This window comes from Myxine glutinosa, chromosome 4 (genome assembly GCF_964187855.1).
Source record: "Myxine glutinosa chromosome 4, kmMyxGlut1.1, whole genome shotgun sequence".
Taxonomy (NCBI): Eukaryota; Metazoa; Chordata; class Myxini; order Myxiniformes; family Myxinidae; genus Myxine; species Myxine glutinosa.
Genome location: NC_136264.1, coordinates 63390234 through 63406009, shown reverse-complemented (window position 1 = coordinate 63406009; position 15776 = coordinate 63390234). Strand labels below are relative to the sequence as shown.

At 41.8% G+C, this 15776-nt stretch overlaps 1 protein-coding gene across 2 annotated transcripts in view; it reads right to left on the bottom strand.

Moving 5' to 3' along the window:
- Positions 1–15776, bottom strand: part of LOC137425860 (uncharacterized) — a 473741-nt gene that overhangs the window by 226379 nt on the left and 231586 nt on the right. For both annotated transcript variants that reach the window (XM_078775806.1, XM_078775807.1), the window contains one exon: positions 10978–11076. In XM_078775806.1, the coding sequence (XP_078631932.1) occupies positions 10978–11076 (99 nt within the window). The remainder of the gene's footprint in view (positions 1–10977; positions 11077–15776) is intronic.

Below are 15776 nucleotides of genomic sequence, written 5' to 3'. Positions count from 1 at the left end.
GTTCGAATCCCGGTCAATCGCTGAATTAACGCCAGGGGGGTTGACTCAGCCTGTCATCCTTCCGAGGTCGGCAAATTGAGTACCAGTTCACTGGTAATTCCCTGGTTGTCGTTAAAGGCGGCAAAAAGGGTTGGCGTCAGGAAGGGTATCCGGCCGTAAAACATTGCTTCAAAAAGGGGACCGAAAAACAACAACAACCACAGTTCCCGAAAAAGGCCAACCCCTGCTTGCGGGGAAAAAATGGCCTCTAAAGGTGGTTTTTTTTTATTTTATACAGGGTGCTTCAAAAAATGTTAACATCTCTGAGAATTTTTTTTCTTTCCTTTGCAGTTGACTGAAATACCCGGTGTGTACCCCGGTTTAGAATAGGTACACCGTATCCCTGCGTGTCGTAAGAGGCGACCAAAAAGGGTTGGCGTCAGGAAAGGCATCCGGCCATAAAAACATTGCCTCAAAAAGAGAACCATGACAATTACAACTACATAAGGGCAGGGTACAGCCCGAAGTATCCCGTGGGGGGCCCCACTCCCTCTCGTCAAAACTCAAGGTGGGGAACCCGATCGAAGCAAGGGTGGAAATCACTCCATTTATGACGACGAAACATCTGATGCTCGACGTGGAGATCGGTTTCTGAGGTTTGGGACATGGAATGTAGGGACAATGACAGGGAGATCAGGAGAAGTGGTGGAAGTATTGGTCAGAAGAAGAGTGGACATATGTTGTGTGCAGGAGACGAGATGGAAGGGAAGTGGTGTGAGAATGGTGACGGGTAGGCAGAGACAGAAATACAAGTTTGAGTGGCAAGTATGCCCAGAAGGTGTGAATGGTGTTGGTGTCCTGTTTTCTGAGGAGTTTGTAGACAGTGTGGTGACGGTAAGTGTGACTAGAGTGAGTGAAAGGTTGATGATGGTGAAAATGATGATTGGAAAGCTCTTGGTGAACGTCATCTCGGGATATGCTCCGCAGGTTGGTCGGAGCGATGAAGAGAAGGACAAGTTCTGGTGTGCGATAGAGAAGCTGATGGAAAACGTGAAAGATGAGGAAGTTGTTGTGGTAGGAGGAGACCTAAATGGACATGTGGGAAGGAGTATGGACGGTTTTGAGGGAGTTCATGGGGGTTACGGATAAGGTGTGAGAAATGGAGAAGGTGAAAGGATTTTGGAGTTTGCTGATGGAGCTGATTTGTTGATTTGTAATACTCAGTTCCAGAAAGAGGATAATAAGCTTGTTACATACACGTCACGTGGGTCAACGACCATTGACTACCTGCTAGCACATAGGCGAGATAGGGGGCACCTCTGGGACACAAAGGTGATCCCGGGAGAGGAGGCTGTTTCACAGCACCACTTGGTTGTCTGCGACATAAGGGTGAAAGGTGCGAGGAGAGCTCGGCGGGTGAAGTACCAACCGAGAATGAAGGTGTGGAGGTTGAAAGAGGTGACAGTAAGGGAGGCATTAAAAGAGAGGCTGAGTAGGGTAGAGGATGATGTGGTTGAGCTTGAAAGTGGTTGGATGTCAATGAAAGATATTCTGTTGGGAGCCGTTGGTGAGGTATGTGGATGGACAAAAGGACCACGGAGGTACTCGGAAACATGGTGGTGGGATGATGAAGTTGGAAAGAAGATTGACGAGGAGAGGAAGAAGTTCAAGGAGTGGCAGAAGGCGAAGGGTATGGGGGCAGAAAAGGCAGAGCATGAAAGTTATAAGGCAGCCAAAAAGGCAGCAAAGAAAGAGGTAGCAAAGGCACAGGAGGCATGCAGGAAAATGTTTGGAGAATGCTTGGATTTGGAAGAGGGTCAGAGAGCGGTATTCAGGATTGCAAAGCAGATAGCGAAAGAGAGGTGTGATGTGATGGGGGTGAGTTGCTTGAAGGATAAAGTGGGACTAATCGTTGTGGACCCAGATGGAATTAGAGGACGATGGAAGAGATATATGGAAATACTGTTGAATGCAGACAATTAATGGGATGGCAACATAGAAAGTAACCCAATTTTAGGACCGGCAGAGAAGATAACCGAGAAGGAAGTTGAGGAAGCGATAAAAGCAATGAAGAGTAGAAAAGCGGGAGGGCCGACGGGAGTTGTGGGAGATATGTTGAAGACAGCGGGAAATTGGGGTGTGAAGAGAATGACAGAGATCTGCAATCTGCTGGTGAAAGAAGGCCGCATTCCAGTGGATTGGGAACTGAGTACCCTCATCCCTATATACAAGGGGAAAGGTGACCCTCTGGACTGTGGCTCGTATTGAGCGATAAAGTTATAGGAGCATGGAATGAAGGTATTGGAAAGGGTGTTGGAGAGGAGGATAAGGAAGAAAGTGAAGATTGACGAAATGCAGTTTGGATTTATGCCAGGAAGAGGAACGACAGACGCGCTTTTATTGTGAGGCAGTTGCAGGAGAAGTACATGGAGAAGAGGAAGAAGTTGTTTCTTGGGTTTGTTGATCTGGAGAAAGCATTCAATAGGGTTCCACGCGAAGTATTGACATGGGCATTGAGGAAGTTAGGAGTGGAGGAATGGTTGATCAGAGTAGTGATGGCAATGTACAAAAGAGCGCGCATAGTTGTAAGGACGAAGGACGGGAACAGTGGTGAGGTTGAGGTGAAGGTGGGAGTGCATCAGGGGTCGGTACTAAGTCCACTACTATTTGTAGCTGTGATGGAGGTGCTGGCTCAGAACGTAAAGGAGGGTTTACCGTGGGAGTTGTTGTATGCATGATCTGGTGTTGATTGCAGAAAGTATGGATGGACTGAAGGAGAAGATGAACAAGTGGAAGGAATGTATGGAGACAAAAGGTCTGAAGGTGAATATCGGAAAAACGAAGGTAATGGCAAGTGGTAAAGCATGTGGTGAGGTGGAAAGAACTGGGAAGTGGCCGTGTGCTGTGTGCAGGAAGGGTGTCCGAGAGAATTCCATTCAATGTACAATGTGTGCTGAGTGGGTTCATAAAAAATGTAGTGGTCTGAGAGGGTCATTAATCAGTGTGGCAGCTACATTCAAATGTAAGGTGTGCACAGAGGGAGCTGCAGATGGAGGAAATGTTGAGTTGGATCTTGGAGACGGCATGAAGCTGGAAGCTGTGAAAACATTTTGTTACCTAGGAGACATGCTGAATGGAGAAGGTGGATCAGACTCGGCAACGGTTGCTTGAGTGAGATGTGCATGGAAGAAGTTTCGGGAACTGAGTGGCGTGCTGACGAGGAGGGGGGTGTCGTTGAAGCTGAAGGGAAAGGTGTATGCTGCATGTGTGAGAAGTGTTATGATTTATGGGAGCGAGACATGGGTAATGAACATAGAGCAGCAACGAAGGCTGGAAAGGGTGGAAATGCGAATGGTTCGGTGGATGTGTGGAGTATCGTTGAGAGAGAGGAAGACAAATGATAAATGGCGAAAGATGATGGGAATAGAGCCTGTGATGGATGCTGTGAAGAGAAACAGTTTGAGATGGTTTGGTCATGTGTTGAGGAAGGATGAAAGTGACTGGTTGAGAAGAGTGATGGAAATGAATGTAGAAGGAAGTAGAGGACGGGGAAGACTGAGAAAGACTTGGCTAAAGATGGTCGAAGAAGGAATGTGGGCAAGGGGGTTAACAAGAGGAGATGCAGAAAATAGGGCAAAATGGAGAAGATTGTCATGGGGACCGCAATAGACCATGGGCCGAGCCCCAAAATTCCTACTTCCCCTGATCTGCAAGAGAGAAGTACTTAATTTGACCTTTTATGATCCTCGAGTATATTTATAAGTGTCTATTAATGTTCCCATCTTCAAAACATATGTGTATTTGACAGAAATCTGAAAAAAGGGACACTAAAATTACTCTTGCAGCCAACGATCTCAGGGAAGTGATGACATCAGCTTAGTTCTTAATTGGCCAATCATAGTGCTTTTAACAGGGGCTCCACCAAAACAAGCCAATCACAGTCATCGTACAGTGGGTGTCGTTGTAACGCAATGTAACAAAGAGCGAGTAAATCTACGCGTAGTATGACGCGACATGGAGTGGTGCATGCATTTGGTGGACCAATCTGCAGACAAACTTATTCGTTTTTCGGATGTTAGCTGGAGAAAATTTCGCGAATGTGTCCATCAGTGGAAGGACTTGAATACCAGAGAAGGTGCCATTGCTACCAAAGCTATCCAAAGATTCCATTTAGAGCTCGTGTTGGCGGAAGAACAACTCGATGTTGTCCCTGCTGGCCCTGACCACTCCGTTGGATATCATCGTGCATGTTATATGCGATTTACTGACAAAACAAAGATCGAGAGAGCCAAGAAAAGACAAGAACGAGAAAATCAAGCTAAAGAGTGTAAGTACTGTTTATTGAGAACGAGAATCCTATTTTGTTTACCTTTTTTTAATTAAATGATTCGGCCCTTTCATCTTCCCCCCCAAGTGTACAATAATGGCGACTATTGTCTCTCACGTATCCTACGTATTACCATTTATGTTCGTTGATAATGATAGTTGTGCGATTTGCGGTGACAGTATAATAATTGTCTACAAAAATTATTGTATGAACATTTTAATGAACTTACATCCATCTCCACGTCTCATAGGAATCTTCTGACTCTATGCCGTTGTATTGTATGGTATTATATTATAACTATCATTCCAAGCTAAGGCAATGCCATACACATGATACACTTCCACTCTTACTCTTAATCTTATTTCTGAATAGCAACATTTAAATCTAAAAATGCTAAAAATTTTCATATTCCTGTACAGCATAACATGTCAGAAACGACTGAGAAACTGGTATGCGTCAGCAATGAGCAACGTTACATGAATGGTATCTCTTGAGTAACTTTTGATTATATTTAGTACAGTTTTAGATTAAGACATACATACATGTAGCTTAAGAGAGAAAAGGGAATGGTAGCAGACAGTGAGAGATAGAGAGAATAAGATTTTAAAATAAAACCAACAATATCTGAGTTTTTTGTATGATTGATATGTGTGTGTGTGTGGGAGGGGGGTTGTTTGTGTGTGTTAAATGTAGCAAAATGTAACAGTAGCAAGTAAATGGTGATCTTAAAAATGAAAGAACAAGATCTGTGTGTGTTGGACTGTGTATATATAGTTATGCATTTTATCAAAAAGAGGGAGTGGACTGAACAGACATAATGCAATATTTGGGTGATTAGTACACAATATTTTTTGTTCATTATAAATACAAGAATATGTATGGTTGGTAGGGTACTAGGATTACTAGTCCATTCAAAAGTTCTATCTCGAGTCTAAATATTTACTTAACCTACTGATTCAATTTATGTGTTTCACCAGAAATGGGTGCTAGGGACATTTTTCCCATAACAACGACCATCACAATGATTTTTTAATATAAAAAAATTCACAGAATTAAATCTTCTATCATTTGGTGAACTGCACAATTACCAGTTTGCTTGACCATTCAATTTTAGCTCTCAAGAAAACGATTAAGAAGTATGAACATCGCCGTTGCTCGGGAAGGGAACGTCCTTACCGACGGGATTTAACTTTTCCTTTGTTTTTAACATTGCTCCTTTAATGTGCAAATTTCAAACGTGGGAACATGTAATTTATGTTTAATACACACCTATTTAACATACCTAACACACTTGTAAGTACTTCTCAGGTGTAGATCACGGAACTCAAAAACTAAGCATAATTTTTGGGCTTGGCCCATGCTCTACAAGGCTAACCACCGCTCTTGCAGGGAAAATGGCCTTAAAATGCCTGTTGTTGTGTTTGTTGCAGTTGACTGAAATGGCAAAGAGATTGACTTTGGGGCAAAGAAGAAAGGTTGCTGCATGGATGGACGTCTTTCAGTCACCCACGGTGGTTCGCACCAAATACAGAGAGCATTTTAACTGCCACCCACCCTCGAGATTGACCATTTATCACGTTTACAACAAGTTCATTGAAACCGGCTCAGTTGCTGATAATTACAAAAGGAACAGTGGTCAACCACGAACAGACCGATCCGCAGTAAACATAGCTGTTACACAAAAAGCTTTCTTGCATAGCCCAGGGAAATCAACCAGACGATTCAGTGTAGAATGTGGTCTTCTCCAGGCAACGGTGTGGAGAATCTTGAACGAGGACCTAGGAATGCGGCCATATCATTTGCAGATTGTGCAAGCCTTACATCTTGCAGATAAAGCCGCTCGTGTTGAGGCTTGCAAAGTTTTCCTGGAGATGAAGAATTTCGAACCTGACATTCACAGGCTCGTGGCATTCAGCGACAAGGCAACCTTTCACATAAGTGGACGCATGAAGAAACACAACTGTGTCTTCTGGGGTACTGAGAATCCTCGTGTTATGCGTGACATTAACGAGACAGTCCCAAGGTGAATGTCTGGTGTGCAGTCACTGAAACAGGAGTGGTAGAGCCGTATTTTTTTGGAAAACACCACAACCAACAGTGGTGACTTCTTTCACATGATGGAGAATTATGCAGAGGACAACCGTGATTGCAACAATACCACAAGAAATGCACCTCCCGGCTCTGGAGACCACCTGGAGAAGATTCCAGGCATGTGTTGACAATGATGGCGAACAAGTGGAGACTGACATTTTGAAGCTTTTAACATACATTTGTTATCATGTTACAGTGTATTATCCGTTCTTTTCCATTAAAAATGATAGTCCCATGTAAGTGTTAACATTTTTTTGAAGCACCCTGTATAGTTTTTGGCCCCATCTCTCTATGGTGAATAATCACTTTAAAAATTAAAAATTCTCGTATCTGGATCCGGATTCAGATCTTCAAAATTGAATCAATTCTTCCATGTCACACTCCCAACCTGTCCACAAAATTTCATCTGCATCTACCCACAACTTTTTGAGACATGGTGTGTGAAAGAGATACATTGTTTAATAAGAATAATATGATATGTTTAATAATAATATCCAGACATGGTTAAAACATTTAGCCAAAGACATGAGTGATTGTTCAATTTCATCCAACATCAAATGGACTCCAAGCTTCACTTTATGCTCGCCTCTTAGCTGAGGCGATTCAGCTGTAAAATAATGTACTCCATAGCATTCTCCTGTACATCCTCATTTTAAAACAAATTAATGAAATAATCTGAGATGACCAACCCCCTTTATCTGGCTCTGTGAAACACTAATGCCGAGCACAGCTTTCTGAGACATCCCATGTGCTTTTGTGAAACTGATTCATTTTCCAAATTAAAAAAAAGTACTTAGTGGATGCATATAACTTGAAGACGTGATCCATGCAAAGCCTACTCAAAGCACCCACGGCCTTATGATTTACAATGTCCCAGAAGTGATTGTTTCTCTACCAATTGCTTGTGTTTCTGCACATCCGGTTATGTTGCAAGTTTCCTTGAAGAATTGTAATCTCTTTCCAAAACTTGTTTCTTTATCCCTCCTTGCTTTGAACTAAACATTTGAAACTGCTGGCAAAGCACCGTAATTTATACATTCACATTGTCCCCACAAGTTCACAGGTTTACAAAACTATTTCTCCTGCAGATGAGTTACTGCCTGCCATACCACAGGAAAGTCTTCTTGAAAGCAAGTATTACTCAAAATATCTGTATTTAATTTCCAATGTTTAATATTCAATTTAAATTGAATGAAATATATTGAAACTAGCAAACGTAATTTGTTTTAAGTATTTATTTATTTCAGTATTATTTCTTTCAAAAACTATATTGAAACTAGCAAAAGTAGTTTGAGGCATTGCCGCGTAACAATGAGTCGCTTCCTGACGGGAATATGATATCCGCAATCTGGGTCCATCATCTCGAGGGAATTTTAAAAACAGATCGCAAGTATACTGGAGCAGTGGGGTATCGAGGAAAAATGACGCTCGGGGCAAGATGTCAAATTGCCGCCCCTCGTAACTTCCCATAAGTCTGAATGGTGTGTGTGCGTGTGTGTGTGTGTGTGTGTGTGTGTGAACCCATGTGTGTGTGTGCATGTGTATATGTGTGTGTGTGTGCCCCCCCTGTGTGTGTCTATATCCCTGTGTGTGTGTCTGTGTGTCCATGTGATATGTGTGTGTGTGTGTGTGTGTGTGTGTGTCCGTATGTATGTGTGTGTGTGTGTGTGCGTGTGTGTGTGTGTGTGTGTGTGTGTCCATGTGTGTGTGTGTGTCCCCGATGGTGTATGTGTGTGTGTGTGTATGTGTGTTTGTGTGTGTGTCCCTGTGTGTGTATGAGTGTCCCCGGGTGTGTGTCCCCCATGTGTGTGTTTCCCCGTATGTGTGTGTGTATGTGTCTGTGTGTGTGTCCCCGTGTGTATGTGTCCCCTGTGAGTGTGTATGTGTTTGTGTGTGTGTCCCTATATGTGTGTGTCCTCATGTGTGTGTGTCGCCATGTGTGTGTGTGTGTGTGTGTGTCCCCGTATATATGTGTGTGTGTGTGTGTGTGTGTGTGTGTGTGTGTGTGTGTGTGTGTGTGTGTGTGTGTGTGTGTGTGTCCGTTTGTTTCCCTGTGTGCGTGTGGGTGTCCGTTTGTGTGTGCAGTGTCCGTGTCAGGGCTGTAACCTTTTTCCATTTGAGTTTTGTCATCAAATTTTCACCAAAGCTTTGAGAATATGGAGAAGGTGAGAATATGAAGAGAATATGAATATGCCAGCAACCCTCTTATGGTTAAACTGCCAAAATCTCGGCCGTCTGCTCAACTTCACTCTTTCATTCCCCTTTTCTCCCACCTCTGGAACAAACTCCCCCACTCCCTTCAATCCCACTCCTCCCTCCAGGTCTTTCAAACAGCTGTTCACCACCATCTCCTATCTTCCCCCATCCAAAACCTTGATCTTTTCTACCCCCACTAATTCACCCCAGATACACTTTTTCGAAATTCCTACTTCTTTCCTAGAAGTCCTTGCAGTGTCCATATGTTTTATACCTCTCCCACCTCCCATTTTCAGATTTCAGCATTTTCAGATGCTTTCTGGTTTAGTAGTTGCAACTGGTCCTACCCCCACCACCCCCCTACATCACCCCCCCCCCCTCCCCGCCACCCCACTCCACTCCACCCTTTATTTCCTTTCGCACACAGTTAAAAACCACAATGCGATAAGCTCCACAAACTCTTAATCCGAACCGATCTTCAAAATTCCAACTTCAGAATTGACTCTAACAGTAACAGCAGTCCCAACTACTTAAATAGTGGTCTTTGTTAAAAACGTTTCATTAAAAAACGTGTCTCGGAGCAATTCCCATGGAAGTAAGAACTAAGTAAAAAACTATTATTATTAAGTTAAATAAATAAAAAACTAACCCCAGAATGAGAATCACAGCCTTGCTTAAATAAATGCATATATACACTTGGTTATAAAATCGAGAGATATCGTAAATTTTTTCAGATTTCACTCCAGATTTGAAAATTATTTCGTGTACAGCATCCAATCCTCATATCAGAATCCAGATTTTGATGACATGCTTCAATTATGTGATCATAGAAGAGACGTGTTTCCAAGGCAAGGCACGTTTGAGTTGGCCGAAACAAAATGGCGGCTTAAGAACCCAGCGATGTGCAGTGGGAAGACCAAGATGGTGGGCCACCATATTGGTAAGCCACAATATTGGGTTTCCGGATTCGCGGAAGGTTCATATCGAGTTCATTTCAAAATCATAATTTTATTGAGGAATTTTTGAAACCTCCGACTTACCTTAGAAAATCCGCTGGGACCCCAGCGTTACTGGACTCATTGCTGGCCACTTCAGAGCAGTCCAGCATTTTGTGTTGAACCATTCCTGGGTGCTTTATGAAGTGTGTTTAGGGTCATTGTCCTATTGCACGACCCATGCTCTTTGACGGAGACCCAGCTTTCTGACACTGGGTTCAACATTGTGCTCCAAAGTGTCTGGTAATCTGATTTCATGATGCCATGCACACATTCAAGGCACCCAGTGCCAGTGGCAGCACAGCAACCCCAAAACATCACTAAACCTCCTCCATGTTTGATTGTAGGGAAGGTGTTCTTTTCTTTGGAGGCTTCATTTTGTTTTCTGTAAACATAGAGATGATGTGCTTTACCAAAAAGCTCTAATGTGGTCTCATCTGTCCAAAGGACATTCTCGCAGAAGGATTTTGGCTTGTTCAGGTGTGTTTTGGAAACTCCAGTCGGGCTTTCTTATGTCTCTCTCTCAGCAGTGGGGTCCTCCTGGGTTTCCTACCATAGAACCCCCTTTCATTGAGTTGGCGATGGATGGTGCAAGTTGAAACTGTCGTACCTTGTGTCTGAAGGTCAGCTTGAATCTGTTTGGCAGTTGATTGAGGTACTTTCTCCACCGTTCAAACAATCCTTCGATGCAATCTTCGATCAAGTTTTCTCTTGCAGCCACATCCAGGGAGGTGGCTACAGTGCTATGGGCCTTAAACTTCCAAATAACATTGCGTACGGTGGAAACAGGAACATCAAGGTCTCTGGAGATGGACTTGTAGCCTTGAGATTGTCCATGCTTTGCTACAATCTTCTGTCTGATCTCCTCAGACAATTCTCTGGTTTTCTTTCTTTTCACCATGCTCATTGCGGTACACACAGTGACACAAAACAGCAGAATGACTCCTTTTCTCCATTCAAACAGGTTGAATGAGTGATTTTTATATTGCAGGCACCTGCAACTCACCACAGGTGAGTTCAATTCCAAAGTAAAGGAGAATCACCTGCTTGAATTCTAATTATTTCCAACAACTTCTTAAAGGTGCAAATAACATTGTCCAGGCAATTTTAGGATTTCTGTGTGGAATAAGCTAACATTTAGTAATTTTTTCAGGTTTTTTTTGGTTTTTTTCCCCACTGCAAACCAAAGGAATACATTTGAGGATACCAAAATATTTTTTTATTTCAACTATTTTCTGGAAAAAATGGTGCATTATTTGAAAAAACTGCAAGGGTGCCAATATTTTTGGCCACAACTGTATATATATAATTTTATTTATATATATATATATATATATATATATATATAAATAATCAACATCGAAGAAAGCAAAGTATAAAGTTTGGCACCTCAGTGACGGTCTGGATGGAAGCGCCATATTTTAGCAATAGCTCCACCACGCGGATTCGATTCTTCTTGCAGGCGATGTGTAATGGAGTGAAACCATTCTGCAAATAGAGTGAAAAGGCCCTCTCCAACCAAAACAGCAGCAACATCACCAGTTGTACAATTTTACTACCCATTCCAATAAACAGATAAAAGCATTATTACAGGAATGTGTGAAGGATTAAAATAAAGAAATAAAAGGTTTCTTATTTAAGAGCCAAATATTCTATCTGAAAGAAACAAACAAAACAACTAAAAACTGAAATTTACAATTTCAAAAGTGCAGTCAGTAGGTGGTATAAGTAAGTGTACAATGTTCATCCTAACAAAAAACAGAGCTGAGTTGTTGGGCATTAAAAAATCTTATGAATAATATAAATAATATTGCATAGGCCAGTAATGATATACACAGCTGAAGATAAATCTGGGAGAAATTTGTGCCACAATATGAAAATTAGCATTAAGAGAGGTCAATACCATGCTATCAGGGATTTGAGGCACATTTGAGGGATTTCAGGCTGGTGTTAGGGTTGGGTAGGGTTAGGGTTGGTATCTACTAGTACTATTGCAAGCCATACTTATTAAAGTAGATTGCTCAATATAATAGCTGCGGACATATATACCGTATGTATATACTAGTGAGGTACCCGTGCTATGCATGGGTGGGGAGCCGAAAGCAAACAAACAATGCGGAAACGGTGAATGCTAAACCATGCAACCAATAAATTCCACATTCCTGTGGCACCTTCAGTCGCACATCAGACATGGACAGCAGGTTCGTGAAAGACTTACACTACCGTTCAAAAGTTTTAGCACACATCAATTTTTCCAGTTTTTATTGAAATTTATGCAGTTTAATGTCCAGTGAACAACCTGAAATGGTACAAAGGTAAGCAGTAAACTGCTCGAGGTTTAAAAAGTTTAGGTTAGCAAAAACGGGAAAATAAAGTAAATTGCACAGTCATATTGTAAAAAAAAAAAGGCCTTCTTCAGGGAACAAGTAATGGGTTAACAACTTACGGCTGTTCTGCAGCAATGTAAGTAAATTAAGCCTTGAAAGTTGATGCAAACAATATTCCTACAGGTGTCCCAACTTCTGCTGATTACTTGATTACAAACCCCCTGTCTGTATAAAAGCAGTATTGGAACAAACTGTTATTACACCTTCTGAAGCATTATTTGGACAATATTGCACTGCAGGAAGTAGTATATTGGAAACTGGAGGAAACTGTGACAGGAAGAGGTCTGGCAGACCCAAAGCCACAACAGATTCAGAAGACAAGTTTCTGATAGTCAACAGCTTGCGTGATAGGCTGCTCACAGGACAGCAGCTTCAAGCACAGCTTAACACTGGTCGAAGTAAGCAAGTCTCAGTTTCAACTGTGAAGAGAAGACTTCGAGCTGCAGGTTTGACAGGTCGAGTGGCAGCAAGAAAGCCATTGCTAAGATGGCAAAATAAGAAAAAGAGGCTTGCCTGGGCCATGAAGCACCGCCAGTGGACTACTGAAGACTGGAAGAAGGTCTTATGGACCGATGAATCAAAATTTGAAATCCTTGGTTCATCATGCAGGGTTTTTGTATGCCGTCGAGTTGGCGAAAGGATGGTTCCTCAGTGTGTGACACAAACTGTCAAACATGGAGGAGGAAGCGTGATGGTCTGGGGCTCTTTTGTTGGAGGATCCAGAGTCGGCGACTTGCACAGAGTGACTGGCACCCTGAACCAAAAGGGCTACCACAGCATTTTGCAGCACCATGCAATACCCTCTGGTATACGCCTAGTTGGTCAGGGGTTCATCCTACAGCAAGATAATGACCCTAAACACACCTCCAGGCTATGTCAAAACTACCTTCGAGGAAAAGAACAAGACGGTAGGCTTCAAATCATGGAATGGCCAGCACAGTCTCCAGACTTAAACCCCATCGAGCTGGTTTGGGATGAACTGGACAGAAGGGTGAAAGCAAAGCAACCTACAAGTGCAACACATTTGTGGGAACTTCTGCAACAGTATTGGGAAGAACTTCCCGAAAAATATTTGATTTCCATTGTAGAAAGAATGCCACGAGTGTGTTCGGCGGTTATATCTGCAAAAGGTGGCTACTTTGCTGAGTCAAAAATTTAAATTAAATTTTGTTAAACAAAATGATTCTATGATTTCTGTTTTCATCTCCAATTGTTTATTTGTTCTATGCTTAATTTCAGAGTACATTGAGACATTAAACAGCGTAGATTTAAAAAAAAAACTGGAAAAATTGAGGTGTTCTAAAGCATTTGACCGGTAGTGTAGGAAAAAAAAAACGGCGAATGGGAAATGATGGAACCAATAAATTCCACATTGCTGTGCCACCTGCAGCCGAACATCAAGCATGGACAGCAGGTTCGTGATGGACTTCCATGAAAAACGTACCCGTTTGAATGGTTCTATACCAAGTCAATGGCAAATCTGCATATGGCGATCCGCAAATGTCACGCTTAGAAAGTAGAAATCGTTACTGCATTTCGTCTTCACTTGAACTCAATATCTCTATTTTCATTCCAAACAGCATAACTCCAATCACAAATTAAATAGCATTAATATCAAAAATAAACTTTTACCAACATTCGTGACATAAACAAATATTTAAATCCGGATGTGAAGTAGTTCGGTACTGTTGGGTGAATACAATTACGTAATGAATTCAAAATTGAATACAATTCAAAATCGTAATTATATTCACTCAATTCCAAACGTCATTCCAATCATAAATTGATACTTTATCAAAAAACTGTTTTAAATGACGATTGTATCGAGATATTATCAAAGCAGCTCATTTTCGTCATATTTCCACTTCCGGATTCAAGGCAGGTTCGTATCGAGTTATTTTCAAAATCATAATTTTATTGAGGAATTTTTGAAACCTCCTACCTACCTTACAACATCCACTGGGACCCCAAAACGTTCCACAGGAGGTTTGGCAGGGCTAGCCCCAAAACTAAGGGAGTAGTTTGGGGGACAGACGAAAACTCCTGTTTTACAATATAGATTTTTTTTTCTTTTGCTTCAGATTGATCCATTTGGGCTGAAGATTGACTGTTGCTCAAAGAGCGTGAATTGCTGCATGGAATGAGGTTTGGCAGTTCTGTAATTGCAGCTCAAAGATAGTGGCGGCAAGGAATGGGAAGATGAGAAATATCATGTTGATGGCAGAAAGAACACCAAAAAAATATTTCTTTCCTGAAAGACCATTTATTTCTGTTTTAATTTGTGAACATCAAATTTCAACATAAACTCCTACATTCTCAGGACATTTTTTTCAATCGTCCGACAACTTTTTCCACTAAACGCGAAAGAAACTCCTCTGGAAAATCAGCAAAAACTGCGGTTAAAAATATCGAATTCATCAAATTAGCAGGTTTGCTGGTGAACAGTTTTTATTTCGGCCAGTCCCACAAAATGAAAAAAATACACGGGCTTAAATCAGGACTTCTGGATGGCCGCTCCATCGGTCCTCATCACCCGATCCATCCGTGTGGAATGTGTGTGTATCCAAGCAATTATGAACTTCAATCGAGAAGTGCGGAGGGGCACCATCTTGCAGAAAAAAAAACTTTGGTCTGTGTTGCCCTGTTACTGCATTTTTTAAGAATTTTTTTTGAAGTATTTCCAAGTATCTCTGTCCATTCATTGTTTTGCGGAGGATTTCAGGTCCAATGAGTTGGGTTGAAGTCATTCCACACCAAACAAGCAGTTTTGGCCCAATTTGGATGCATTCGACTATAGTTTCTGGATAATTTCCTCACCCGTATTAGCAGTTATGCCTCATAATAAAACCACCAACATGGAAAACAGCCTCGTCAGACTAGATAATGTTATGTAACACATGTGGGCAGTCATCAACCCACTGAAGGAAATGTTCACAAAACGCCATTCTCTTGTCACAATCATCTGGAAGCAACTGCTGAACATAATGACGTTTGCTTATTTTACATCCTAAGTCCTTTTTCATAACTTATTCCACTCTCCCTCATCACTTGTCCTATGGGCTTCTTCTTTTGGCAGTGTCAGCTATTCCATTGCATCTTCTGTGGTTCAAGGTGACCTTTAGTTCGGTCCAAAACTTCAATTCCGTGACCATTTTCTGGCTAGTAAGGTTTGACGATTGATTTGACTTCTATTGACATTTTATAACAAAAATAGCCTCTATGTCCCTCCCAAAAATCCCGGCATTTTTCGCCAAAGGCCCGAATCCAAGATGACCGCCGGCACTATCTTGAAAAATTAAGTTTTGAACCAGAACACCTAGAATCACGTACAAAGACACTTTTTTGGTAATTTGACCACGAGGATTCCGAATCTGACATTAGTTTGACGTTATGACATTATTTTGACCCAGAAATCCAAGATGGCCACCATCCAGTAGAGCGAAAATGCAGCTTTTGTACTTAAACATGTTAAAGAAACTACCTCCATAAGGATATCTTGCAGTAAAGTAATTGATGATTGCATGACAAGTAAACTCATTACACTTCAAAATAAGCTATTTTTAATAGCTGTGACTTGAACAGTTTTCAAATGAAGTAATTAATCAATATGACCTTTAATTATATGATTAGTCCGAATCAGAGCATTCTGCTTCACTAGAATCTGAATCATCAGATTCCGATGAATCTCCCCGCCTTTGTACATCATCATCTCGCTCCTCATTCCCCTCCTGGCTCTCATCTTCCTCACTCTCTTCAGCTGGCCCTGGTGCAGGTATATGTGTCGGGAGAGCAGGTTGCGTG